This window comes from Aythya marila (assembly GCF_965140915.1).
Source record: "Aythya marila genome assembly, chromosome: 29".
Lineage (NCBI taxonomy): Eukaryota > Metazoa > Chordata > Aves > Anseriformes > Anatidae > Aythya > Aythya marila.
The window spans coordinates 1,033,610-1,061,228 of NC_139070.1; the positions used below are offsets into that span (position 1 = coordinate 1,033,610).

General features: G+C 49.2%; 6 protein-coding genes across 6 annotated transcripts; all 6 read left to right on the forward strand.

Moving 5' to 3' along the window:
- Positions 1 to 4,843: 4,843 nt before the first annotated feature.
- Positions 4,844 to 5,140, forward strand: LOC309888482 (feather beta keratin-like; the record flags this gene model as incomplete). The annotated part of the gene is made up of 1 exon (XM_082780805.1): positions 4,844 to 5,140. The coding sequence occupies one exon, from the start codon at positions 4,844 to 4,846 to the stop codon at positions 5,138 to 5,140; it is 297 nt and encodes a 98-aa protein (XP_082636931.1).
- Positions 5,141 to 8,283: 3,143 nt separating this feature from the next.
- Positions 8,284 to 8,580, forward strand: LOC309888471 (feather beta keratin-like; the record flags this gene model as incomplete). Its single annotated transcript, XM_082780794.1, has 1 exon — positions 8,284 to 8,580. One exon carries the CDS (start codon positions 8,284 to 8,286, stop codon positions 8,578 to 8,580), a length of 297 nt encoding a protein of 98 aa, XP_082636920.1.
- A 3,061-nt stretch (positions 8,581 to 11,641) lies between these two features.
- LOC309888472 (feather beta keratin-like) lies at positions 11,642 to 11,938 on the forward strand (the record flags this gene model as incomplete). Its single annotated transcript, XM_082780795.1, has 1 exon — positions 11,642 to 11,938. The coding sequence occupies one exon, from the start codon at positions 11,642 to 11,644 to the stop codon at positions 11,936 to 11,938; it is 297 nt and encodes a 98-aa protein (XP_082636921.1).
- A 3,735-nt stretch (positions 11,939 to 15,673) lies between these two features.
- LOC309888476 (feather beta keratin-like) lies at positions 15,674 to 15,970 on the forward strand (the record flags this gene model as incomplete). Its single annotated transcript, XM_082780799.1, has 1 exon — positions 15,674 to 15,970. The coding sequence occupies one exon, from the start codon at positions 15,674 to 15,676 to the stop codon at positions 15,968 to 15,970; it is 297 nt and encodes a 98-aa protein (XP_082636925.1).
- Positions 15,971 to 19,705: 3,735 nt separating this feature from the next.
- Positions 19,706 to 20,002, forward strand: LOC309888474 (feather beta keratin-like; the record flags this gene model as incomplete). The annotated part of the gene is made up of 1 exon (XM_082780797.1): positions 19,706 to 20,002. One exon carries the CDS (start codon positions 19,706 to 19,708, stop codon positions 20,000 to 20,002), a length of 297 nt encoding a protein of 98 aa, XP_082636923.1.
- Positions 20,003 to 23,737: 3,735 nt separating this feature from the next.
- On the forward strand, positions 23,738 to 24,034 carry LOC309888481 (feather beta keratin-like; the record flags this gene model as incomplete). Its single annotated transcript, XM_082780804.1, has 1 exon — positions 23,738 to 24,034. The coding sequence occupies one exon, from the start codon at positions 23,738 to 23,740 to the stop codon at positions 24,032 to 24,034; it is 297 nt and encodes a 98-aa protein (XP_082636930.1).
- Between the last annotated feature and the right edge of the window lie 3,585 nt (positions 24,035 to 27,619).

Consider the following 27,619-nt stretch of genomic DNA (forward strand, 5'->3'; position numbering starts at 1 on the left):
TATACCACTCATCTGAGGGTAGGAGCCAGCTCTCTTAGAGTATAAGATTATAAAATTAGGGAGCATAGAATATATAAAAATTTCTTCTCCTTGTACATCAGTTCCTGTGCACTCATTCCCCTGAGCATACAGATTCCCTGAACATGGCCAGTGACAGAGGGCACTAAAGTAATAACCACTGCCTTCAATATTGCTTCGTATGGAGCCTGGTGGTTCCCTGTAATCCTTTCTCTGAGATCCTCAGGAGTCTGACTTTGAAGGTGGGTAAAAGTTGTGAGAGACATCCAGGGAGAAAGAAGGGGAAAGAAGTCGACCAAATGCCTCCTGCTTTACAGCGAAAGCTAATGTTCACTCCAATTGAAAAATGATCAGAGGTTTTGGTTGCCAAAGCCACAATGCCTCAAATGAGAAAGAGTTTTAGAAATGATTTGACTTGAAAGCCAAGACATATCTGAGCAGCTCCAAATTTAAATCCAGAAGTAACTAGTCACCGTGATGATCTGTTTATCTTTCCAAGCAGTGGGCTCCAACTCCCAGCCCATCTGTCTGTTGTCCTTAAGAGTACCACAGCTAAATTATGATTTGAAGGGAGAGATGAATGGAGAACAAGAGTATTGGACTGATGACAGGCAGCCTGCTAAATACACTAGTAATTGTACCATTGATAAGCGACCAGTCCTTCAAATACGTTTATAAAAAGAGAAAATCTGTCAGTGATATGACTTTTATCCTGAGACAATATGATTAACATTATTATTTCTAACCTTGGTGGTAAAAATCATTGCAATGACAGAAATCTATGGAATGGTGTTTATTTGCATCTACGGGGGTCACCCAAGATTCTTTAAGGTGGGAGTGGGATCTAATGAGAATGCAGTGTAGGAAAAAAATTGCATTATGAGGCAAGAAATCATGACCTGATTAAGACCTGATTGGTGGTATGACATGCGTGACTTTGATCTGTTTATCATAAAGGGATTCTATTACTCAATTCATGGGTGTCTGAAGCCTGTACCACACTTTAAGTATAATAACACAGCACTTTGCATGTATAAATCATTAATGAATACTTGTGATATGACATTTGATCCAAGGAGGCCACAGAGCTTCCTGATAAGAGTTACTGCCCCAGGGATCCTTCTAACACACCTTATAATTTAGAAGGGATTTACAGATTTATTTTTTTTTTTTACCATTCTATTAGAGAAGGAAACAAGTAGCAGGTAAACAACTCCAGATAGGAAATCTGTCTGTGGGGAAGGGCAGATCTCAAGGTATGTGAGGCACTTTCCCTGATGAGCTTGTTCTGTGGGCTGTCAGCTACACCTTCTGACACAACAACCCAAGAATGAATTATGCAGGAGAGGAAAAAACTTTGTCATCCTTTGTGGCTGCAACTTTTCACCCTCATACTGACTGACAGACCCTTTAATCAGGATCAGTGCCCAAACAAGCATCCTGGGGGGCAACCAAAGCTTGTGTTCAGAATGATGCTATCCATCAGAAAGGGCGAGGAAGGCCAGAAAGATCTTTTTCTTAAAACAAAAACAAAAACAAACAAACAAACAAAAAAACACTGAAGTACCATTTTCTGTCTAGACAACACACTGATGTAGAAGCAATTACAATGTAGCAGCCTCTTCAGTCTCATGGCAAGTCTCAAATCCTTCCTTCTCTCACCTGAAGAAGTCTACTTGCCTTGGGATCACTGGGTGTAAATTTTTACTATGAATCTGGAGCAGACATATGGCGCTAGCTATGCAGGTAAATGCTTTAATTAGTATTCTCTTAGTAGAACTGAGGAAATAATTTTTCACCGAGATGGACAAGCTGGTGAAAGACAAACAGAGAGAAGCAATAAGTCACAGAATTTGTATAAAATGCAAATTATGCAGTAACGACAGGAACAGACACAGAAGTTGTGGCAGCAGGCTAATGCTCAGGAAAGTGGGTGGTTTGTGTTGGTGGTTTAAAAAAAAAACAACATACCGTATTCCAGCTTTATTTTGTTGCCTGGTGCTGCTGCACTACATAGTCATAAGAATTTAGAGTAGATGAAGATCTGCTCCAGAATTTTTATAAAAGGTTACTATTATGACACACAAAACTACTTTTTAATGAAAAATGTAATAACTCTGGTTTGAAGCTATTAAATGCTGTCTGCTTATGGAGTAACCATGACTCTCAAATTTAAAGTGATGTTATTATCCAAGTGACATATCTGTTTAAATTTTGTCATATACTTGGAATATTTACATACTATATGTACTTTGTATGTCTCAACCATTAATGAATATTTGAGACTAGCTTTGAAGTTCTAATTTTAAAGAAGCCAAAGAAGAACCTTCAATATTGTTATACAGCCCTAGGGATCTGTAGACAGACACACCTCACTGGCTTCTAAACGTATAATAGAGGTAAATGAAAGATCAAGATGGTGATATTGCTAGGTAGAAAATTTTATTTTAAGTGAAATACACTTTTAAAAATGAAATTATATTTTATAAAACATTTCCATCAATCAGGTAATTGATCACCTATTTCACCTCAAAGATCACCATTGGATGAATTCCCAATTAATTTGTTTTTGTTTCTCAGTTGCAGTGAAATATGTTTTGGGGATGATAGTGGGCTTGACTCATGCTCTAATGTAGACAGAGAAATAAGTACTGAACTAAGAATAATAATCATAAAATAACAAAACTGGATGTGATGTTTTGTAGGAACACTGATAGATATATAATTTGATCCCTTCATAGTCAAATTCTTGTTTTGCTGTAGTCATGATGCATTAGGCATGATTTTAATGAACAAAATTAAAACATTTCTCAGAAATGTTTCATACAATGGAGAAAAAAAAATCAAGCTTCAGACTTTGTTCATTTTTCTTCATTTGGTTAGCCAAAATTACCAACTCAAATTATTTGAATCTAATATAAGTAATTGTTTAGTACACCACCTCAATGTAGCACTTGGTTTTCTGTGTTTTGGTATGGTAATAAATCAACAGAAAGTATGTGTCCAAGCAATTACATGGATGCCATCTTCTCATGATGTCAATTGATTTAATGTCTTTCCTATAGGAGAGGTGTCTGAATACTTTAAGTGGATGTTCTGCATACAAAATTGTTATTCAAGTACATGAAATGTTAGTGTATTACATCCATAACTAGATAAGGAAAACAACTGTTTCAATAACCCATATCCAACATCAGATGAGAAATGCTCTGTAGAGTAATTTTGGATTACTTTAAAAAATCAGCTAATTTGCTGTGCTAAATCCCTAAATCAGCGTCTCTTAAGGTGCAACACTTTATCCTTTGAGTTTCATCTCAAATATTTAATGATTTTTTTTTTTTTTTTTTTTTTCTTGTACTGTCATGGTCTCTACTGCTGCCAGTGCATGGATGATTCAAAGTCCTGTTGTGAGAACAGTTTTGTCTGTACTTCACAGGTGCCTGGACTGCCTGATGATGCACAATGGACTGTGATTGATATCTTGAATGTGCAATTCAGTCTCTGCCCTGAAGAAACTGCTGAACTGTGTAGTTCATTGTCCTTGAATGGTTCGAACAAGAGTCCAAAAGTCTGAAAGTTTTTGGTCTCAGCTTATTGAGACAATTCTCACTCTGACTGATATCAGGAAAGGATTCAGAAATCTAACTACTAGTGGCTTCTTTTTCTGACTACATCCCAAAATATGAGATTTCCTTCAAGAATTCATTGGTTTACTGTTGGAAGTCAGAAAAAAAAAGGGAAACATACTCCTTAAGATGTTTTACAGAAATTAAAGGATTGAAGTTTTAAGTTGCCTTGGAGAATACATTATAAACCACAATACGATTTCTGAAATAAAATAGTTAATTTGACCAAAAAAAAAAAAAAAAAAAAAAAAAAAGTTCATATTACACAGGGGATGTGTTGTAGTTATGATTTACTAAAAAAAAGTAATTCACTGTAAAATATATATCAAGGCCATATACGAAATTGATTTCTACAACAAATCTAAGAACTACATAAAAATACCTGGAAAATATTTTCTGCAGATGATGTAAATTTTCTCATTTTATAGCTGCTTAGGATGAGTCTGGCATCATTCTAATTTCTAAATGGCCCCAAGACAAGTAGGTGACTAAACTAACAGAGAGAGGAGGAAAAGACCAGTGCTTTTCAAGCAGAGTGCCATAAATGGCCAAATTACATTAATAAAGTATACTGTGATCAAAATTCATTTGATCTGCAATTATGATGCAAAAGACAAAGATCTAAGGTAGAAGAGACATACCATTAGCAAGGAATTGCACTGGGAGCATTGCAAACACCAACCCCAAAGACTGTGTCACTAGCACTGACTGCTTTGCATTCAAGACGAACTTGTTGGTACACAAATGACAAATGCATGGGGTGCCTCTGGGCCTGGGGCAGCCTGGAAGAGTATAAAAGCCCATCCAACATTAAGCTCCCTCACCCACTTCTCTTGCCTTCTCCTCCTTGGTGAAAAAGGTGAGCTGCAAGAGCCTTCTCCTCACTCCCCTCATTCTCTTCTTCTCCTCTTGGCCTTCTGACCCTGACTGAGTCTGCCTCCATGTAGCTTTGATGTGGGCCTTGCTACTCACTCCATCATTGTTCTGCTTGTCACTGAGAGAAGAGGTGGGAGAAGGACTTAGGCTGTCTTTGCAGGGGTCCTTGAGCACCCAGGCCCCCAAGCCCCTCTCTGTCATTGTGCACCCTGTGCTCCCCAGACTATGTCTTCCATCTTGGCCAGCAGGCTGTCAGGCTGCTGCTGACATGCTGCATGTGTTTTCCCTGCTCTCTCTCGCAGGTGCGCCTCCATCCCGCAGCCATGTCCTGCTACGATCTGTGCCGTCCCTGTGGGCCAATCCCACTTGCCAACAGCTGCAACGAGCCCTGTGTCCGGCAGTGCCAGGACTCCCGTGTGGTGATTGAACCATCTCCCGTGGTGGTGACCCTGCCCGGTCCCATCCTCAGCTCCTTCCCCCAGAACACCGCTGTGGGATCCACCACCTCAGCTGCCGTTGGCAGCATCCTGAGTTCTGAAGGAGTTCCCATCTCCTCTGGGGGCTTTGGCCTCTCTGGCTTTGGTGGCCGCTACTATGGCAGAAGGTGCCTGCCCTGCTAAAGCCCACGAGGACATCCAGTGATCGCATCGACCAGGAAGCCCGAAGCCAGGTGCCGGACTGAGGACGGAGCTGCTGGCCAGAGTTTCCAGATGGGCTGAACACCCTCGTGGCCTCCTGCAGAGCAGAGAGGGAAGCCAGGGTGCTAGCCTGCGCTGTCTGGAAACATGGCCAGCAGACATCTTCTTCTCCCACTTTCTTCATTGCATGACAAGTCCTTGTTTTCTGCTGCTGTCCTGTGCCATGGGTTCATCTGGAAGCAAGTCAAGAGTGTCCTGTTTGTTCTTCCTCTTCCCATGTGAGGGAGGAAGACATGCAACCCATTGTGTTGAAGTGGGATCTGACTGCCAGCTGTCCTTGTGGCAGCTTGGACTGGATCCCTTCCTCCTAGTGCTGCTTTGATTCCTTCTTCAGACTCATTAAAGTTTATGCTGCATTGTAATCTGTGTCTCCTCATATTCCTTCCCTATTGGGATTCCCAGCCATTCTCTGTAGAGGGAATGGGCATGTCCTGAATTGTAATATTCTGGTTAGCCACCACATCATCTCTCTGTGCATACACTAATGTTTCTGAATCACTCAATGAGTCCAGCAGAGCCGCACAGTCACTGTTTCTGTGTCTGCAAGACCATTCTCCAGCAGCATTCAAGTGAGGGATTTTGGCAAGTCCCTGTCTGACCCTCTCCTACCACAGCAAGGAGAGGAAGAAATCATCCTGGATGCATCTGTTGTGCTTTTCTACCGTTCTGCCCCAACCTGCAAGAGCACCATCATCAGGGAGGAAAGTAGCATGGTTTGTGTGTGGTTGTTGTGTCCAATTACAACAGGCTCTGGTGATTGCTCCTGCCATGGGGGATGCAGGTGACAATGAGCTCCATAGCCCTACTTCCCATATGCTCTATTCCTCAACAGGAGATTTGTTTGTCTGTGTCACCCACTCCTGCTTGAGGCAGAGTGTGGGGCACCTCTCATGCTATCCTCTATACTGGGGAAATCCTACAACACTTTACACCATAGCTAAAGGCCTGCCTTCCCTGACTGATTGCTTTTTCAGGCAAAGTCCTGAGTCTTGCTGTGTGGGAAGACCCTCAGGAAACACACTCTTTGTTAATAATCCTTATCTACCCTGAGCTGACAGTGGGAGAAAAGTGCTGTGAACAGCTGATATCTGGGAGAGAAGGCAACAACTGCAGCAGGTGATCAGGGAACGTAGGGAACTGCAGGGAACTGGAGCTTTGGGGCAGAGTAGCATTCTGAAGACTGACTGCTGGGTAGCACTGGCCAGTGGGAAACCACATATGTGTGAGTGTGCTGAGATGCATGGGGAGAGGAAATTGAGGGAAATGATTGTTGTGCTTTGCACTGTGCTGGTGCGGCCTCACATTGAGTGTTGAGTTTTGGCTGCCACAGTATAAGAAGGTTATAAAACTATTAGAGTGTCCAAAGGAGGGCTACAAGTTGGTGAAAGGTCTCGAGGGAAAGACATACGACCAGTTTTCTCAGTCACCTGTGTTTTTCAGCCTAGAGAATAGCAGACTGAGGGGAGGCCTCCTTGCGGCCTACAGCTTCTTCATGAGGGAAATTAAAGGTAGGCCCTGTTCACTTCTCTGTAGTGACAGTGGCAGGACCTGAGGGAATGGCATGGATCTGCAACAAGGGAGGTTCAGGCTGGATGTTAGGAAAAGCTTCTTCACTCTGAGAAGGCAGTCAGCACTGGAACAGGCTCCTCCTGGGAGTGGTCATGGCACTGAGGCTGCCGGCATTCAGGAAGCGTTTGGAAACCACTCTCAGACGTATATTCTGATTGTTTGGTGGTCCTGTGTGGAGATAGAAGTTGTACTTGATGATCCTTGTGGGTCCCTTCTAACTCAGGATATTCTAGGATTCTATGAAGCAGAGGTCGTGATGCATACTTTCCTCTATAGACATCCTGCTGTCATTCTCAGGCCATGCCAGCTTGTGATGAGTTTTTGTGTTGCATGGAAAGTTTTCCAAGCATTTTGCAGTGGAGGTTATTGAATTAGCATGCAGTTTGAAAGCAGAAGTTGCAGGAAGCCTTGAGGAGGAGGAAGGAGGAGTTGTGAAGCCACTACATCACTGCACTGACCTTTGGTAGTGTGAGGGGTGTAGACTTAGCATGTGTTGGAAAGGGGTGTCTCTCCTCAAACATCCTTCTTCTGTTGACTGGGGACTTCAGGAGGCTGCCCAGCCAAAGGAGGGAAGGGCAAAGAACATGTGAATTTCTCCTATGTGAGATTGCAGACAGTCTAAAAGCCAACAGCTTATCCAACCTGACTCGCATGTTCAGACCTAACATAGAATTATTTATTATGTGAAGCATTGGCAATGGCCACTCCTATCATAGAAAGCTGTTTTTAAGTCATACCTTGTGTTTTAGTATGGGAAGGAAATGTGAGTTAAGCATTTTTGAAATCGTCAAAGTAAGGCTCTTTAGGATATGAGGCTGTCATCAAATACTGTAGCTGAATACCCCTCATCACTACTGTATCATTTCCATGTGCTGATGCATCATTTCCAATGGAAATATTTTGGTCTATAATTCTGTCCATTTAAAGGAGTGTGCATGGCAAAATAGTCATGTCATGAAAAGGGTGCATTAATTGGAACAAAAAATAGTGTCCCCATTTACTTTGACTTCACAGTTTTGCATAGAAGATGAGCTTGTTGTGAAACATATTCAAGCCCAAAAGGTGTCTCTGCGCCTGGGGCAGTCTGGAACAGTATAAAAACCCATCCAACAACAGGCTCCCTCATCCACTTCTCTTGCCTCCTCCTCCTTGGTGAACAAGGTGAGCTGCAAGTGCCTTCTCCTCACTCCCCTCTTGCTCTTCTCCTCTTGGCCTTCTGGCCTCCACCAAGGCTCTGCCTCCATTAGGTTTGGTGTGGGCCTTGCTCCTTGACTCTGCTCCCTCTGCTGCTGTTCTGCTTGTCACTGAGGGGGAAGGTGGGAGGAGGTTTGGAGTGTGTTTGCAGAGGCCCTTGGACCCCTCTCTGTCCTCGTCGACTGTGTCCCTGTTCCCCAGACTATGCCTTCTGTCTTGGCCAGCAGGCTGTCAGGCTGCTGCTGACATACTGTGTGTGCTTTCCCTGCCCTCTCTCGCAGGTGTGCCTCCATCCCGCAGCCATGTCCTGCTACGATCTGTGCCGTCCCTGTGGGCCAACCCCGCTTGCCAACAGCTGCAACGAGCCCTGTGTCCGGCAGTGCCAGGACTCCCGTGTGGTGATTGAACCATCTCCCGTGGTGGTGACCCTGCCCGGTCCCATCCTCAGCTCCTTCCCCCAGAACACCGCTGTGGGATCCACCACCTCGGCTGCCGTTGGCAGCATCCTGAGTTCTGAAGGAGTTCCCATCTCCTCTGGGGGCTTTGGCCTCTCTGGTTTTGGTGGCCGCTACTGCGGCAGAAGGTGCCTGCCCTGCTAAAGCCCACGAGGATGTCCAGTGAGCGCATCGACCAGGAAGCCCGAAGCCAGTTGCCGAACTGAAGATGGAGCTGCTGGCCAGAGTTTCCAGATGGGCTGAGCACCCTCGTGGCCTCCTGCAGAGCAGAGAGGGAAGCCAGGGTGCCAGCCTACGCTGTCTGGAAACACGGCCAGCAGACATCTTCTTCTTTTCCCACTTTCTTCTGTGCATCATGAGCCGTTGTTGTCTCCTGCTGTCCTGTGCCATGGGTTCATCTGGAAGCAAGTCAAGAGTGTCCTGTTTCTTCTGCCTCTCACCATGTGAGGGAGGAAGACATGCATCCCATTGTGTTGAAGGGGGGTCTGACTGCCAGCTGTCCTTGTGGCAGCGTGTACCAGATTCTTTCCACCATGAGCTGCTTTGATTCCTTCTTCAGACTCATTAAAGTTTACACTGCATTGTAATCTGTGTGTCATCATGTTCCTTTTCTTTATGGATGCCCAGTGAAGCTGTCCAGGGAGAAATGTGATGTCTTGGAGTGGAAAAGCATGGGTGAATATGGCCCTAATATGGACCTCCTTCATGTCTGGAGGAGTTAGCTAGCCTGAAGAAAGATGGTCATTAGTGGAGATATGGAGAGGTGGAAGGGTGTCTGGTGTTTGCAAGCTAAAATGAGAGTGTCCAAGATGTAACCCAAGAGATTTGTCACCAACATGGGAGGTTTGCTGCTGTCTTCCAATTTATGAGGCAAACCTTTGAATTTGTGGAAGGTATGCTTGTGAAGGCCAGTGCCCATCTGGATGAAGCTCTGGTGGTATATTACAGCTCTAAATATTTTGTTCTGCCCATCTCTCCCCACGCATATCTGCCAAAGCCTCAGATTGGAAAGAGTCCCAAAGAAGATAAAGGGAGAAGTGGAAGCTAGGGCAATCTATTAGAGGATGGTGTGAGCTCCTATTTTTGGGTTTAAGTCCCTCCCTCCTCTGCTATTTTTCTCTGTGGGCAATCCCTTACTCCAGGCCCTCCAGTCCTCACTGAGGTTGAGTGGGAAGCTTCTCTTTTGCTCTACCCTCTGGAGGACAGTATAATTTTGCACCAGGTGGGTATATTCTCTTAAAGACAGCAACCACCAAAAAGATCCATGCATCTGTCCTTGATGGGAGACCCTCTAAAATGCACTTTGCTCTATGTTTTTAAGGCATCCTGTTTCATCTCCAGAATACAGGAGTTGTTAAAAGATACAACTGGGGATAGAAGTCAACATCCTCAGTATGCCGTCTGAGAGTAGTGTGTTACAAGATGCTTGAGGTCTTGTATAGACCCTCTGTATGTGATTCTGCATTGGAGACTATGGAGAAATGATAGAAAAATGTATTTTTGCATGCAATGTCTTTCTTGTGGAGAGTTTTTAATGAAAGCAGCATGTATGGGAAACTGGTGCCCTGTATAGTTTAAAGATGATTAAAATTCCTTTGTATATGGAGATCCTTATTTTCCGTGCAGCAATGCTGTGTTGCAGTCACACTGTGGATTTATTCTGCATGCAGATTTGCTTAGATGAACATGCCCTGTCACCTTAAAAGCTCCTTTCATCTTCTTAAATGAGGAATTTGGTTGGGCCTCTGTGATTAGAGAGTTGCCTATGTCTGGTGGAGTCCCAGCCTCACTGGGGAAGGCATTTTGTCCACCCCGTGGGATGAGGTCGTGAGCTGTGTACATGTATGCTTAATATCCCAAGCTGGGCTGTTGTTCCCCTGAGAAATGTGCTGCCTCAGGAAAGCACAGGGTGTGGCTTGGTGTTGCCCCCTTGGCACATATCTGCAGGGAGGTCCTGATACCTGCTGCTCACCCAGATGCCCTTGGTGGACCTCCCAGACCTCCCTTGTTTCTGGGCAGGGTTGTGTGTAGCATGGAAATGTTGCCGTGTGTTTTTGTTAGAGTGGTTTCTTCAAAAAAGCAGCATATCTAGATAATACTGACTTTGGAAAAGCAAAATCATTCTTTCTGAAGCATGCTTGGTCTGGTTATTGGGGACTAACAGACAACAGTGAAGGAGGTGAGAAAGCAAAACAACCAGGATAACTGGACTGTGCAATGCCAGTTCAAAAGGAGAGTACAAAACACCTGACAGCGCAGTCATCCTGCTGTAAAAATAATGCCTACGAAAGATTTAAAAGCCTTGGAGTCACAGAGAGCAACAGATTTGACCAGTCCTTGGATAAGGATCTGCTCTCTAATCAAATGAAAATATTGGAAGAAAAAACAAAAACAAAAACAAAAGCAAACAACAAACAAACAAAACAACAACAACAAAATCAAAAAGCACCAAAAAAATGCCACATTCATAACAGTCTAATATGCCTAAGAAGGGGAAAATGCTGATGTCAACTAAAAACATGGCAAAACTCCTCTGACGTGGTTGAAACATCTGCCTGATTTTAACTATAATTTCCAATGGAAATATTGGCCTATAATACTGGAGCTTGAAAGGAGACTGCATGATGGAATGGACATGTCATGAAACAGCAAAATGAAAAGGGAGCATTGCAGGGAAAATAAACAATGAGCCAATTTACTTAATTTGGAAGCTCAGCATAAAATATGAGCTTGTTGGTAAACACATTAAAAGTGCAAATGGTCCCTCTGTGCCTAAGGCAGTCTGGAACAGTATAAAAACAAATCCAACAGTAAGCTCCCTCATTCACTTCTCTTGCCTTCTTCCCTGGTGAACAAGGTGAGCTGCAAGTGCCTTCTCCTCACTCCCCTCATTCTCTTCTTCTCCCCTTGGCCTTCTTGCCTTAAAAAACTCTTTGCCTCTGTTAAGCTCTTGCTGTGGCCCTTCATCCTTGACACTCCTCGCTCCATTGTTGACCTCCTTGACACTGAGAGGGGAGGTGGAGGAGGTCTTGGACTGTCTTTGCAGGGGCCCTTCGGCCCCTCTCTGTCCTCGACCTGGACTCAAGCCTGTCCCTGCTCCCCAGACTATACATTCTGTCTTGGCCAGCAGGCTGTCAGGCTGCTGCTGACATGCTGCGTGTGCTTTGCCTGCCCTCTCTCCCAGGTTCGCCTCCATCCCGCAGCCATGTCCTGCTACGATCTGTGCCGTCCCTGTGGGCCAACCCCGCTTGCCAACAGCTGCAACGAGCCCTGTGTCCGGCAGTGCCAGGACTCCCGTGTGGTGATCCAGCCCTCTCCCGTGGTGGTGACCCTGCCCGGCCCCATCCTCAGCTCCTTCCCCCAGAACACCGCTGTGGGATCCACCACCTCAGCTGCCGTTGGCAGCATCCTGAGTGAGGAGGGAGTGCCCATCTCCTCCGGGGGCTTTGGCCTCTCTGGCTTTGGTGGCCGCTACAGTGGCAGGAGGTGCCTGCCCTGCTAAAGCCCACGAGGATGTCCAGTGAGCGCATCGACCAGGAAGCCCGAAGCCAGGTGCCGGACTGAGGACGGAGCTGCTGGCCAGAGTTTCCAGATGGGCTGAACACCCTCGTGGCCTCCTGCAGAGCAGAGAGGGAAGCCAGGGTGCCAGCCTGCGCTGTCTGGAAACACGGCCAGCAGACATCTTCTTCTTCTCCCGCTTTCTTCTCTGCATCACGAGTCCTTGTTATCTCCTGCTGTTCTGCGTCATGAGTTCATCTGGAAGCAAGTCAAGAGCATCCTCTTTGTTCTTCCTCTGGCCATGTGAGGGAGGAAGAAGTGCTTCCTGTTGTGGTGAAGGGGGGTCTGACTGACAGCTGTCCTTGTGGCAGCGTGGGCTGGATCCTTTCCTCCATGTGCTGCTTTGATTCCTTCTTCAGACTCATTAAAGTTTTTGCTTCCAAGTAATCTGAGTCTCCTTATGTTCCTTTTCTATTGGGATGTTCCGTGAAGATGTACAGGGAGAAATGTGATGTCTTGGAGTGGAAAAACATGGGTGGATATGGTCCTAATATGGATCTCCTTCATGCCTGTAAGAGATGAGTACCCTTAAGGAATTTGGTCTTTGTAGGAGTGACTGAGAGGTGTGGTATTGGCAAGGTCTTAGAAGGATGTCCAGGAGCTCCTGCTCTCTAATTGTCGTATCACCAACAACCAAGGTTTGATCCTGTCTCCCCGTTGATGAAGCAAACCTTTGAATTGCTGGAAGGTATGTTTGTGCAGGCCAATGCCCAACTGGATGAAGCGCTGATGGTATATTAGCACTCTAAACATTTTGTATTGCCCATCCCTCCTCCAAGCACACCTGCCAAAGCCACAAAGAGGAGGGAGTCCCAAAGAAGTCAAAGGGATAGGTGGCATCCAGGACAACTTTTAGAGGGTGATGTGAGGCCCCTTTAGATCTTGGCAGGACGCAGATAAATTCAGCCTTGGTGTGTATAATGGCGGCGGAATGCAAATGGCGATGCAAAGATTGTTTTCTCTCCTCCGAAAGGGCTTATGCAGAATCTTTCACTTGTCCTGAAAACACTGCAGAGGACAGGAATAGCGCAGGACAAGTATCATCTTCCCCATTGGAGCATTCCTGTGGTGAAAAGTGTTATGTCTTTCAGGGTACTACGTGTGCATCCCTGTGTCCTGAAGCCAAGTGGGTCTGGAGAAACCCTGCAGGACCCCTCCAAAAATCCCATTCTGATGCTGTGCAGGCTAGGCTGTGCCTGGGTTGGTCCCAAGCCAATGATTGCTTTGTCCCTCCACCCTGGCCTCAAGCTGGGGAGACCGAGGTTGTGGTAGACCAACAGCTCTGTTCTCAGTCCCTCCTTCCCACACGCTTGTCCTCCGCAGGCAGTGCTGTGCTCCTGCCGCTCTGATCCTGCCTCAGGCAGAGTTAGGGGCACGTCTGGTGCCCTTGCTCATCTGGCTGCCCTTGTGAGGACTCCCAGAGCATGCGTGCTGCTGAGCCGGGTGGGTGGGGTGTCCTGGGGAAATCCTACCAAATATGTGCTTGTGCCTGCTGTGCAGGCAGAATGATGTGTATCAATTACTCAGCATGTGCTTTTGTTATTGAAGCTCTTGTAGTGGCTTTATGTGACAAGGTTTTGGTAGCAGTGGCCCACAGGGGTGGCTTCTGCGAGAAGAATCTAGAAGATGCCCCATTTTAGGTAAGGGCCCACTGCTGGCCAGAGTAGATCCAATAAGCAACGCTGTTTGCACCTCTCTGTGAGCATAATTAAGAAAGGGACACACACACACACAAAAAAAGGTGGTGCTACACAGCATCTGGGGGAGTGAGTCGTGAGAAAGAGCCTTGCAGGCGCCATGGTCAGTGAAGAAGGAGGGGGAGAGGTGCTCTAGGTGCTGGAGCCCAAGTTCCCTTACGGCCTATGGTGTGGACCATGGCGAAGAAGGCTGTCCCTCTGCAGCCCATGGAGTACCACGGTGGAGCAGGGTTCCATGCTGCAGCCCGTGGAGGAGGCCACGGTGGAGCAGGTGGACCTGCACTGAAGGAGGCTGTGGGCTGTGGAGGACCCCTGCCGGACCCAGATCCTGGGCCAGACCTGTGGCCTGTGGAGAGGAGCCTATGTAAGAGCAGGTGACCTGGCAGGAGCTGTTGCCTGTGGGGGACTCATTTTGGAGCAGTTTGCTCCTGATGGATTGACCCTGTGGTACGGACCCATATCTGGAGCAGTTCTTGAAGAGCTGCTGCCTGTGGGAAGTCCACGCACAATCAGTTCAGGAAGGACTGCATCCTGTGGGAGGGACCCCAACGTGCAGGTTACGAGAGTGACTGTGAAGGAGCGGCAGAGACAAATGGTATAGACTGACCACAACACCCGATCCCCCATTCCCCTGGGCCGCTCGAGGGGAGGAGGTTGAAGAGGGCAGATGGGAGGAAAGCATGTTTGGTTTCTTTTCTTTGTTTCTCACTCCTCTAGCTTGTTAGTAATAGGCAATAAATAGTAATAGGCAATAAATCTTACTATCTCCCTATGTTGAGGCTCTTTTGCCCATCACAATAATTATTGAGCGATCTCCCTGTCGTTATCTCAAACCTTGAGCCCTTTTTATCCTATTTTCTCCACCTCTCCCTTTGAGGAGGGGGAGTGAGGGAGCGGTTGTTGTGGAGCTCGGCCGCCCACCCAAGTAAAACAACCACAGCTCTCCAACAGAAACTCTTGGGAGGGCAGCAGCCTTCATTCCCAATTCTTGGAGTTAAGAGGTGTAAAGCAGGAAGGTACAAAGGGGAGAAGTACGATTACAAAAGAAGAGCCAGGCACATTTCTCCCAAGAGAATTGTTAATCTGAGGGAGTCTAAAACCAAGATTAGAGGTGCCCTGCCTAGAAATACAATGACTAAAAGAACCTGAGTAAGCACTGCGTTAAGGAGGGAGATTGATAATGCTGACCCTCACACCTGGAAGTCCATCCTGAAACTTCAAGGCTAGGGAGGAGATGTACACCAGAAATCAGGGTGAGTGTTGGAGCAAGGCTCCAGGGAGTAAGAGGCTCCCATTCCCTAAAGAGGTAGGACAATCCGCATCATTGTCTTCATCATCTCTTTGTGCTGATGTGTATTTTTGCCCGGAAACATTCTGGCCTCTAATCCTGTGACTTGAAAGAAGCCAGCGTGGCAGAATGGCTATGACATGAGCAAGGAAATGAAAAGGGAGCATTGCAGGGAACAAATAAATGCCAGAGATTCTTAAATTGTAATATTTTGCATGTGAGATGAGCTTGCTAGTAAAAACACTACTTGTGCAAATGGTGCCTCTGGGCCTGGGGCAGTCTGGAACAGTATAAAAACTCATTCAACAGCAAGCTGCCTCATCCACTTCTCTTGCCGTCTCCTCCTTGGTGAACAAGGTGAGCTGTAGGAGCCTTCTGCGTACTCCCCTCTTGCTCTTCTCCCCTTGGCCTTCTGGCCTCCACCGAGGCTTTGCCTCTGTGTAGGTTTGGTGTGGGCCTTGCTCCTTGACTCTGCTCCCTCTGTTGCTGTTCTGCTTGTCACTGAGGGGGAAGGTGGGAGGAGGTCTTGGACTGTCTTTGCAGGGGCCCTGGGACTTCTCTCTGTCCTTGTCGACTGTGTCCCTGTTCCCCAGACTGTGCCTTCTGTCTTGGCCAGCAGGCTGTCAGGCTGCTGCTGACATGCTGCGTGTGCTTTGCCTGCCCCCTCTCCCAGGTTCGCCTCCATCCCGCAGCCATGTCCTGCTACGATCTGTGCCGTCCCTGTGGGCCAACCCCGCTTGCCAACAGCTGCAACGAGCCCTGTGTCCGGCAGTGCCAGGACTCCCGTGTGGTGATCCAGCCCTCTCCCGTGGTGGTGACCCTGCCCGGCCCCATCCTCAGCTCCTTCCCCCAGAACACCGCTGTGGGATCCACCACCTCAGCTGCCGTTGGCAGCATCCTGAGTGAGGAGGGAGTGCCCATCTCCTCCGGGGGCTTTGGCCTCTCTGGCTTTGGTGGCCGCTACAGTGGCAGGAGGTGCCTGCCCTGCTAAAGCCCACGAGGATGTCCAGTGAGCGCATCGACCAGGAAGCTCGAAGCCAGGTGCCGGACTGAGGACGGAGCTGCTGGCCAGAGTTTCCAGATGGGCTGAACACCCTCGTGGCCTCCTGCAGAGCAGAGAGGGAAGCCAGGGTGCCAGCCTACGCTGTCTGGAAACACGGCCAGCAGACATCTTCTTCTTCTCCCACTTTCTTCTCTGCATCACGAGTCCTTGTTATCTCCTGCTGTTCTGCGTCATGAGTTCATCTGGAAGCAAGTCAAGAGCATCCTCTTTGTTCTTCCTCTGGCCATGTAAGGGAGGAAGAAGTGCTTCCCGTTGTGGTGAAGGGGGGTCTGACTGACAGCTGTCCTTGTGGCAGCGTGGGCTGGATCCTTTCCTCCATGTGCTGCTTTGATTCCTTCTTCAGACTCATTAAAGTTTTTGCTTCCAAGTAATCTGAGTCTCCTTATGTTCCTTTTCTATTGGGATGTTCCGTGAAGATGTACAGGGAGAAATGTGATGTCTTGGAGTGGAAAAACATGGGTGGATATGGTCCTAATATGGATCTCCTTCATGCCTGTAAGAGATGAGTACCCTTAAGGAATTTGGTCTTTGTAGGAGTGACTGAGAGGTGTGGTATTGGCAAGGTCTTAGAAGGATGTCCAGGAGCTCCCGCTCTCTAATTGTCGTATCACCAACAACCAAGGTTTGATCCTGTCTCCCCGTTGATGAAGCAAACCTTTGAATTGCTGGAAGGTATGTTTGTGCAGGCCAATGCCCAACTGGATGAAGCGCTGATGGTATATTAGCACTCTAAACATTTTGTATTGCCCATCCCTCCTCCAAGCACACCTGCCAAAGCCACAAAGAGGAGGGAGTCCCAAAGAAGTCAAAGGGATAGGTGGCATCCAGGACAGCTTTTAGAGGGTGATGTGAGGCCCCTTTAGATCTTGGCAGGACGCAGATAAATTCAGCCTTGGTGTGTATAATGGCGGCGGAATGCAAATGGCGATGCAAAGATTGTTTTCTCTCCTCCGAAAGGGCTTATGCAGAATCTTTCACTTGTCCTGAAAACACTGCAGAGGACAGGAATAGCGCAGGACAAGTATCATCTTCCCCACTGGAGCATTCCTGTGGTGAAAAGTGTTATGTCTTTCAGGGTACTACGTGTGCATCCCTGTGTCCTGAAGCCAAGTGGGTCTGGAGAAACCCTGCAGGACCCCTCCAAAAATCCCATTCTGATGCTGTGCAGGCTAGGCTGTGCCTGGGTTGGTCCCAAGCCAATGATTGCTTTGTCCCTCCACCCTGGCCTCAAGCTGGGGAGACCGAGGTTGTGGTAGACCAACAGCTCTGTTCTCAGTCCCTCCTTCCCACACGCTTGTCCTCCGCAGGCAGTGCTGTGCTCCTGCCGCTCTGATCCTGCCTCAGGCAGAGTTAGGGGCACGTCTGGTGCCCTTGCTCATCTGGCTGCCCTTGTGAGGACTCCCAGAGCATGCGTGCTGCTGAGCCGGGTGGGTGGGGTGTCCTGGGGAAATCCTACCAAATATGTGCTTGTGCCTGCTGTGCAGGCAGAATGATGTGTATCAATTACTCAGCATGTGCTTTTGTTATTGAAGCTCTTGTAGTGGCTTTATGTGACAAGGTTTTGGTAGCAGTGGCCCACAGGGGTGGCTTCTGCGAGAAGAATCTAGAAGATGCCCCATTTTAGGTAAGGGCCCACTGCTGGCCAGAGTAGATCCAATAAGCAACGCTGTTTGCACCTCTCTGTGAGCATAATTAAGAAAGGGACACACACACACGCAAAAAAAGGTGGTGCTACACAGCATCTGGGGGAGTGAGTCGTGAGAAAGAGCCTTGCAGGCGCCATGGTCAGTGAAGAAGGAGGGGGAGAGGTGCTCCAGGTGCTGGAGCCCAAGTTCCCTTACGGCCTATGGTGTGGACCATGGCGAAGAAGGCTGTCCCTCTGCAGCCCATGGAGTACCACGGTGGAGCAGGGTTCCATGCTGCAGCCCGTGGAGGAGGCCACGGTGGAGCAGGTGGACCTGCACTGAAGGAGGCTGTGGGCTGTGGAGGACCCCTGCCGGACCCAGATCCTGGGCCAGACCTGTGGCCTGTGGAGAGGAGCCTGTGTAAGAGCAGGTGACCTGGCAGGAGCTGTTGCCTGTGGGGGACTCATTTTGGAGCAGTTTGCTCCTGATGGATTGACCCTGTGGTACGGACCCATATCTGGAGCAGTTCTTGAAGAGCTGCTGCCTGTGGGAAGTCCACGCACAATCAGTTCAGGAAGGACTGCATCCTGTGGGAGGGACCCCAACGTGCAGGTTACGAGAGTGACTGTGAAGGAGCGGCAGAGACAAATGGTATAGACTGACCACAACACCCGATCCCCCATTCCCCTGGGCCGCTCGAGGGGAGGAGGTTGAAGAGGGCAGATGGGAGGAAAGCATGTTTGGTTTCTTTTCTTTGTTTCTCACTCCTCTAGCTTGTTAGTAATAGGCAATAAATAGTAATAGGCAATAAATCTTACTATCTCCCTATGTTGAGGCTCTTTTGCCCATCACAATAATTATTGAGCGATCTCCCTGTCGTTATCTCAAACCTTGAGCCCTTTTTATCCTATTTTCTCCACCTCTCCCTTTGAGGAGGGGGAGTGAGGGAGCGGTTGTTGTGGAGCTCGGCCGCCCACCCAAGTAAAACAACCACAGCTCTCCAACAGAAACTCTTGGGAGGGCAGCAGCCTTCATTCCCAATTCTTGGAGTTAAGAGGTGTAAAGCAGGAAGGTACAAAGGGGAGAAGTACGATTACAAAAGAAGAGCCAGGCACATTTCTCCCAAGAGAATTGTTAATCTGAGGGAGTCTAAAACCAAGATTAGAGGTGCCCTGCCTAGAAATACAATGACTAAAAGAACCTGAGTAAGCACTGCGTTAAGGAGGGAGATTGATAATGCTGACCCTCACACCTGGAAGTCCATCCTGAAACTTCAAGGCTAGGGAGGAGATGTACACCAGAAATCAGGGTGAGTGTTGGAGCAAGGCTCCAGGGAGTAAGAGGCTCCCATTCCCTAAAGAGGTAGGACAATCCGCATCATTGTCTTCATCATCTCTTTGTGCTGATGTGTATTTTTGCCCGGAAACATTCTGGCCTCTAATCCTGTGACTTGAAAGAAGCCAGCGTGGCAGAATGGCTATGACATGAGCAAGGAAATGAAAAGGGAGCATTGCAGGGAACAAATAAATGCCAGAGATTCTTAAATTGTAATATTTTGCATGTGAGATGAGCTTGCTAGTAAAAACACTACTTGTGCAAATGGTGCCTCTGGGCCTGGGGCAGTCTGGAACAGTATAAAAACTCATTCAACAGCAAGCTGCCTCATCCACTTCTCTTGCCGTCTCCTCCTTGGTGAACAAGGTGAGCTGTAGGAGCCTTCTGCGTACTCCCCTCTTGCTCTTCTCCCCTTGGCCTTCTGGCCTCCACCGAGGCTTTGCCTCTGTGTAGGTTTGGTGTGGGCCTTGCTCCTTGACTCTGCTCCCTCTGTTGCTGTTCTGCTTGTCACTGAGGGGGAAGGTGGGAGGAGGTCTTGGACTGTCTTTGCAGGGGCCCTGGGACTTCTCTCTGTCCTTGTCGACTGTGTCCCTGTTCCCCAGACTGTGCCTTCTGTCTTGGCCAGCAGGCTGTCAGGCTGCTGCTGACATGCTGCGTGTGCTTTGCCTGCCCCCTCTCCCAGGTTCGCCTCCATCCCGCAGCCATGTCCTGCTACGATCTGTGCCGTCCCTGTGGGCCAACCCCACTTGCCAACAGCTGCAACGAGCCCTGTGTCCGGCAGTGCCAGGACTCCCGTGTGGTGATCCAGCCCTCTCCCGTGGTGGTGACCCTGCCCGGCCCCATCCTCAGCTCCTTCCCCCAGAACACCGCTGTGGGATCCACCACCTCAGCTGCCGTTGGCAGCATCCTGAGTGAGGAGGGAGTGCCCATCTCCTCCGGGGGCTTTGGCCTCTCTGGCTTTGGTGGCCGCTACAGTGGCAGGAGGTGCCTGCCCTGCTAAAGCCCACGAGGATGTCCAGTGAGCGCATCGACCAGGAAGCCCGAAGCCAGGTGCCGGACTGAGGACGGAGCTGCTGGCCAGAGTTTCCAGATGGGCTGAACACCCTCGTGGCCTCCTGCAGAGCAGAGAGGGAAGCCAGGGTGCCAGCCTACGCTGTCTGGAAACACGGCCAGCAGACATCTTCTTCTTCTCCCACTTTCTTCTCTGCATCACGAGTCCTTGTTATCTCCTGCTGTTCTGCGTCATGAGTTCATCTGGAAGCAAGTCAAGAGCATCCTCTTTGTTCTTCCTCTGGCCATGTAAGGGAGGAAGAAGTGCTTCCCGTTGTGGTGAAGGGGGGTCTGACTGACAGCTGTCCTTGTGGCAGCGTGGGCTGGATCCTTTCCTCCATGTGCTGCTTTGATTCCTTCTTCAGACTCATTAAAGTTTTTGCTTCCAAGTAATCTGAGTCTCCTTATGTTCCTTTTCTATTGGGATGTTCCGTGAAGATGTACAGGGAGAAATGTGATGTCTTGGAGTGGAAAAACATGGGTGGATATGGTCCTAATATGGATCTCCTTCATGCCTGTAAGAGATGAGTACCCTTAAGGAATTTGGTCTTTGTAGGAGTGACTGAGAGGTGTGGTATTGGCAAGGTCTTAGAAGGATGTCCAGGAGCTCCCGCTCTCTAATTGTCGTATCACCAACAACCAAGGTTTGATCCTGTCTCCCCGTTGATGAAGCAAACCTTTGAATTGCTGGAAGGTATGTTTGTGCAGGCCAATGCCCAACTGGATGAAGCGCTGATGGTATATTAGCACTCTAAACATTTTGTATTGCCCATCCCTCCTCCAAGCACACCTGCCAAAGCCACAAAGAGGAGGGAGTCCCAAAGAAGTCAAAGGGATAGGTGGCATCCAGGACAGCTTTTAGAGGGTGATGTGAGGCCCCTTTAGATCTTGGCAGGACGCAGATAAATTCAGCCTTGGTGTGTATAATGGCGGCGGAATGCAAATGGCGATGCAAAGATTGTTTTCTCTCCTCCGAAAGGGCTTATGCAGAATCTTTCACTTGTCCTGAAAACACTGCAGAGGACAGGAATAGCGCAGGACAAGTATCATCTTCCCCACTGGAGCATTCCTGTGGTGAAAAGTGTTATGTCTTTCAGGGTACTACGTGTGCATCCCTGTGTCCTGAAGCCAAGTGGGTCTGGAGAAACCCTGCAGGACCCCTCCAAAAATCCCATTCTGATGCTGTGCAGGCTAGGCTGTGCCTGGGTTGGTCCCAAGCCAATGATTGCTTTGTCCCTCCACCCTGGCCTCAAGCTGGGGAGACCGAGGTTGTGGTAGACCAACAGCTCTGTTCTCAGTCCCTCCTTCCCACACGCTTGTCCTCCGCAGGCAGTGCTGTGCTCCTGCCGCTCTGATCCTGCCTCAGGCAGAGTTAGGGGCACGTCTGGTGCCCTTGCTCATCTGGCTGCCCTTGTGAGGACTCCCAGAGCATGCGTGCTGCTGAGCCGGGTGGGTGGGGTGTCCTGGGGAAATCCTACCAAATATGTGCTTGTGCCTGCTGTGCAGGCAGAATGATGTGTATCAATTACTCAGCATGTGCTTTTGTTATTGAAGCTCTTGTAGTGGCTTTATGTGACAAGGTTTTGGTAGCAGTGGCCCACAGGGGTGGCTTATGCGAGAAGAGTCTAGAAGATGCCCCATTTTAGGTAAGGGCCCACTGCTGGCCAGAGTAGATCCAATAAGCAACGCTGTTTGCACCTCTCTGTGAGCATAATTAAGAAAGGGACACACACGCACGCAAAAAAAGGTGGTGCTACACAGCATCTGGGGGAGTGAGTCGTGAGAAAGAGCCTTGCAGGCGCCATGGTCAGTGAAGAAGGAGGGGGAGAGGTGCTCCAGGTGCTGGAGCCCAAGTTCCCTTACGGCCTATGGTGTGGACCATGGCGAAGAAGGCTGTCCCTCTGCAGCCCATGGAGTACCACGGTGGAGCAGGGTTCCATGCTGCAGCCCGTGGAGGAGGCCACGGTGGAGCAGGTGGACCTGCACTGAAGGAGGCTGTGGGCTGTGGAGGACCCCTGCCGGACCCAGATCCTGGGCCAGACCTGTGGCCTGTGGAGAGGAGCCTATGTAAGAGCAGGTGACCTGGCAGGAGCTGTTGCCTGTGGGGGACTCATTTTGGAGCAGTTTGCTCCTGATGGATTGACCCTGTGGTACGGACCCATATCTGGAGCAGTTCTTGAAGAGCTGCTGCCTGTGGGAAGTCCACGCACAATCAGTTCAGGAAGGACTGCATCCTGTGGGAGGGACCCCAACGTGCAGGTTACGAGAGTGACTGTGAAGGAGCGGCAGAGACAAATGGTATAGACTGACCACAACACCCGATCCCCCATTCCCCTGGGCCGCTCGAGGGGAGGAGGTTGAAGAGGGCAGATGGGAGGAAAGCATGTTTGGTTTCTTTTCTTTGTTTCTCACTCCTCTAGCTTGTTAGTAATAGGCAATAAATAGTAATAGGCAATAAATCTTACTATCTCCCTATGTTGAGGCTCTTTTGCCCATCACAATAATTATTGAGCGATCTCCCTGTCGTTATCTCAAACCTTGAGCCCTTTTTATCCTATTTTCTCCACCTCTCCCTTTGAGGAGGGGGAGTGAGGGAGCGGTTGTTGTGGAGCTCGGCCGCCCACCCAAGTAAAACAACCACAGCTCTCCAACAGAAACTCTTGGGAGGGCAGCAGCCTTCATTCCCAATTCTTGGAGTTAAGAGGTGTAAAGCAGGAAGGTACAAAGGGGAGAAGTACGATTACAAAAGAAGAGCCAGGCACATTTCTCCCAAGAGAATTGTTAATCTGAGGGAGTCTAAAACCAAGATTAGAGGTGCCCTGCCTAGAAATACAATGACTAAAAGAACCTGAGTAAGCACTGCGTTAAGGAGGGAGATTGATAATGCTGACCCTCACACCTGGAAGTCCATCCTGAAACTTCAAGGCTAGGGAGGAGATGTACACCAGAAATCAGGGTGAGTGTTGGAGCAAGGCTCCAGGGAGTAAGAGGCTCCCATTCCCTAAAGAGGTAGGACAATCCGCATCATTGTCTTCATCATCTCTTTGTGCTGATGTGTATTTTTGCCCGGAAACATTCTGGCCTCTAATCCTGTGACTTGAAAGAAGCCAGCGTGGCAGAATGGCTATGACATGAGCAAGGAAATGAAAAGGGAGCATTGCAGGGAACAAATAAATGCCAGAGATTCTTAAATTGTAATATTTTGCATGTGAGATGAGCTTGCTAGTAAAAACACTACTTGTGCAAATGGTGCCTCTGGGCCTGGGGCAGTCTGGAACAGTATAAAAACTCATTCAACAGCAAGCTGCCTCATCCACTTCTCTTGCCGTCTCCTCCTTGGTGAACAAGGTGAGCTGTAGGAGCCTTCTGCGTACTCCCCTCTTGCTCTTCTCCCCTTGGCCTTCTGGCCTCCACCGAGGCTTTGCCTCTGTGTAGGTTTGGTGTGGGCCTTGCTCCTTGACTCTGCTCCCTCTGTTGCTGTTCTGCTTGTCACTGAGGGGGAAGGTGGGAGGAGGTCTTGGACTGTCTTTGCAGGGGCCCTGGGACTTCTCTCTGTCCTTGTCGACTGTGTCCCTGTTCCCCAGACTGTGCCTTCTGTCTTGGCCAGCAGGCTGTCAGGCTGCTGCTGACATGCTGCGTGTGCTTTGCCTGCCCCCTCTCCCAGGTTCGCCTCCATCCCGCAGCCATGTCCTGCTACGATCTGTGCCGTCCCTGTGGGCCAACCCCGCTTGCCAACAGCTGCAACGAGCCCTGTGTCCGGCAGTGCCAGGACTCCCGTGTGGTGATCCAGCCCTCTCCCGTGGTGGTGACCCTGCCCGGCCCCATCCTCAGCTCCTTCCCCCAGAACACCGCTGTGGGATCCACCACCTCAGCTGCCGTTGGCAGCATCCTGAGTGAGGAGGGAGTGCCCATCTCCTCCGGGGGCTTTGGCCTCTCTGGCTTTGGTGGCCGCTACAGTGGCAGGAGGTGCCTGCCCTGCTAAAGCCCACGAGGATGTCCAGTGAGCGCATCGACCAGGAAGCCCGAAGCCAGGTGCCGGACTGAGGACGGAGCTGCTGGCCAGAGTTTCCAGATGGGCTGAACACCCTCGTGGCCTCCTGCAGAGCAGAGAGGGAAGCCAGGGTGCCAGCCTACGCTGTCTGGAAACACGGCCAGCAGACATCTTCTTCTTCTCCCACTTTCTTCTCTGCATCACGAGTCCTTGTTATCTCCTGCTGTTCTGCGTCATGAGTTCATCTGGAAGCAAGTCAAGAGCATCCTCTTTGTTCTTCCTCTGGCCATGTAAGGGAGGAAGAAGTGCTTCCCGTTGTGGTGAAGGGGGGTCTGACTGACAGCTGTCCTTGTGGCAGCGTGGGCTGGATCCTTTCCTCCATGTGCTGCTTTGATTCCTTCTTCAGACTCATTAAAGTTTTTGCTTCCAAGTAATCTGAGTCTCCTTATGTTCCTTTTCTATTGGGATGTTCCGTGAAGATGTACAGGGAGAAATGTGATGTCTTGGAGTGGAAAAACATGGGTGGATATGGTCCTAATATGGATCTCCTTCATGCCTGTAAGAGATGAGTACCCTTAAGGAATTTGGTCTTTGTAGGAGTGACTGAGAGGTGTGGTATTGGCAAGGTCTTAGAAGGATGTCCAGGAGCTCCCGCTCTCTAATTGTCGTATCACCAACAACCAAGGTTTGATCCTGTCTCCCCGTTGATGAAGCAAACCTTTGAATTGCTGGAAGGTATGTTTGTGCAGGCCAATGCCCAACTGGATGAAGCGCTGATGGTATATTAGCACTCTAAACATTTTGTATTGCCCATCCCTCCTCCAAGCACACCTGCCAAAGCCACAAAGAGGAGGGAGTCCCAAAGAAGTCAAAGGGATAGGTGGCATCCAGGACAGCTTTTAGAGGGTGATGTGAGGCCCCTTTAGATCTTGGCAGGACGCAGATAAATTCAGCCTTGGTGTGTATAATGGCGGCGGAATGCAAATGGCGATGCAAAGATTGTTTTCTCTCCTCCGAAAGGGCTTATGCAGAATCTTTCACTTGTCCTGAAAACACTGCAGAGGACAGGAATAGCGCAGGACAAGTATCATCTTCCCCATTGGAGCATTCCTGTGGTGAAAAGTGTTATGTCTTTCAGGGTACTACGTGTGCATCCCTGTGTCCTGAAGCCAAGTGGGTCTGGAGAAACCCTGCAGGACCCCTCCAAAAATCCCATTCTGATGCTGTGCAGGCTAGGCTGTGCCTGGGTTGGTCCCAAGCCAATGATTGCTTTGTCCCTCCACCCTGGCCTCAAGCTGGGGAGACCGAGGTTGTGGTAGACCAACAGCTCTGTTCTCAGTCCCTCCTTCCCACACGCTTGTCCTCCGCAGGCAGTGCTGTGCTCCTGCCGCTCTGATCCTGCCTCAGGCAGAGTTAGGGGCACGTCTGGTGCCCTTGCTCATCTGGCTGCCCTTGTGAGGACTCCCAGAGCATGCGTGCTGCTGAGCCGGGTGGGTGGGGTGTCCTGGGGAAATCCTACCAAATATGTGCTTGTGCCTGCTGTGCAGGCAGAATGATGTGTATCAATTACTCAGCATGTGCTTTTGTTATTGAAGCTCTTGTAGTGGCTTTATGTGACAAGGTTTTGGTAGCAGTGGCCCACAGGGGTGGCTTCTGCGAGAAGAATCTAGAAGATGCCCCATTTTAGGTAAGGGCCCACTGCTGGCCAGAGTAGATCCAATAAGCAACGCTGTTTGCACCTCTCTGTGAGCATAATTAAGAAAGGGACACACACACACGCAAAAAAAGGTGGTGCTACACAGCATCTGGGGGAGTGAGTCGTGAGAAAGAGCCTTGCAGGCGCCATGGTCAGTGAAGAAGGAGGGGGAGAGGTGCTCCAGGTGCTGGAGCCCAAGTTCCCTTACGGCCTATGGTGTGGACCATGGCGAAGAAGGCTGTCCCTCTGCAGCCCATGGAGTACCACGGTGGAGCAGGGTTCCATGCTGCAGCCCGTGGAGGAGGCCACGGTGGAGCAGGTGGACCTGCACTGAAGGAGGCTGTGGGCTGTGGAGGACCCCTGCCGGACCCAGATCCTGGGCCAGACCTGTGGCCTGTGGAGAGGAGCCTATGTAAGAGCAGGTGACCTGGCAGGAGCTGTTGCCTGTGGGGGACTCATTTTGGAGCAGTTTGCTCCTGATGGATTGACCCTGTGGTACGGACCCATATCTGGAGCAGTTCTTGAAGAGCTGCTGCCTGTGGGAAGTCCACGCACAATCAGTTCAGGAAGGACTGCATCCTGTGGGAGGGACCCCAACGTGCAGGTTACGAGAGTGACTGTGAAGGAGCGGCAGAGACAAATGGTATAGACTGACCACAACACCCGATCCCCCATTCCCCTGGGCCGCTCGAGGGGAGGAGGTTGAAGAGGGCAGATGGGAGGAAAGCATGTTTGGTTTCTTTTCTTTGTTTCTCACTCCTCTAGCTTGTTAGTAATAGGCAATAAATAGTAATAGGCAATAAATCTTACTATCTCCCTATGTTGAGGCTCTTTTGCCCATCACAATAATTATTGAGCGATCTCCCTGTCGTTATCTCAAACCTTGAGCCCTTTTTATCCTATTTTCTCCACCTCTCCCTTTGAGGAGGGGGAGTGAGGGAGCGGTTGTTGTGGAGCTCGGCCGCCCACCCAAGTAAAACAACCACAGCTCTCCAACAGAAACTCTTGGGAGGGCAGCAGCCTTCATTCCCAATTCTTGGAGTTAAGAGGTGTAAAGCAGGAAGGTACAAAGGGGAGAAGTATGATTACAAAAGAAGAGCCAGGCACATTTCTCCCAAGAGAATTGTTAATCTGAGGGAGTCTAAAACCAAGATTAGAGGTGCCCTGCCTAGAAATACAATGACTAAAAGAACCTGAGTAAGCACTGCGTTAAGGAGGGAGATTGATAATGCTGACCCTCACACCTGGAAGTCCATCCTGAAACTTCAAGGCTAGGGAGGAGATGTACACCAGAAATCAGGGTGAGTGTTGGAGCAAGGCTCCAGGGAGTAAGAGGCTCCCATTCCCTAAAGAGGTAGGACAATCCGCATCATTGTCTTCATCATCTCTTTGTGCTGATGTGTATTTTTGCCCGGAAACATTCTGGCCTCTAATCCTGTGACTTGAAAGAAGCCAGCGTGGCAGAATGGCTATGACATGAGCAAGGAAATGAAAAGGGAGCATTGCAGGGAACAAATAAATGCCAGAGATTCTTAAATTGTAATATTTTGCATGTGAGATGAGCTTGCTAGTAAAAACACTACTTGTGCAAATGGTGCCTCTGGGCCTGGGGCAGTCTGGAACAGTATAAAAACTCATTCAACAGCAAGCTGCCTCATCCACTTCTCTTGCCGTCTCCTCCTTGGTGAACAAGGTGAGCTGTAGGAGCCTTCTGCGTACTCCCCTCTTGCTCTTCTCCCCTTGGCCTTCTGGCCTCCACCGAGGCTTTGCCTCTGTGTAGGTTTGGTGTGGGCCTTGCTCCTTGACTCTGCTCCCTCTGTTGCTGTTCTGCTTGTCACTGAGGGGGAAGGTGGGAGGAGGTCTTGGACTGTCTTTGCAGG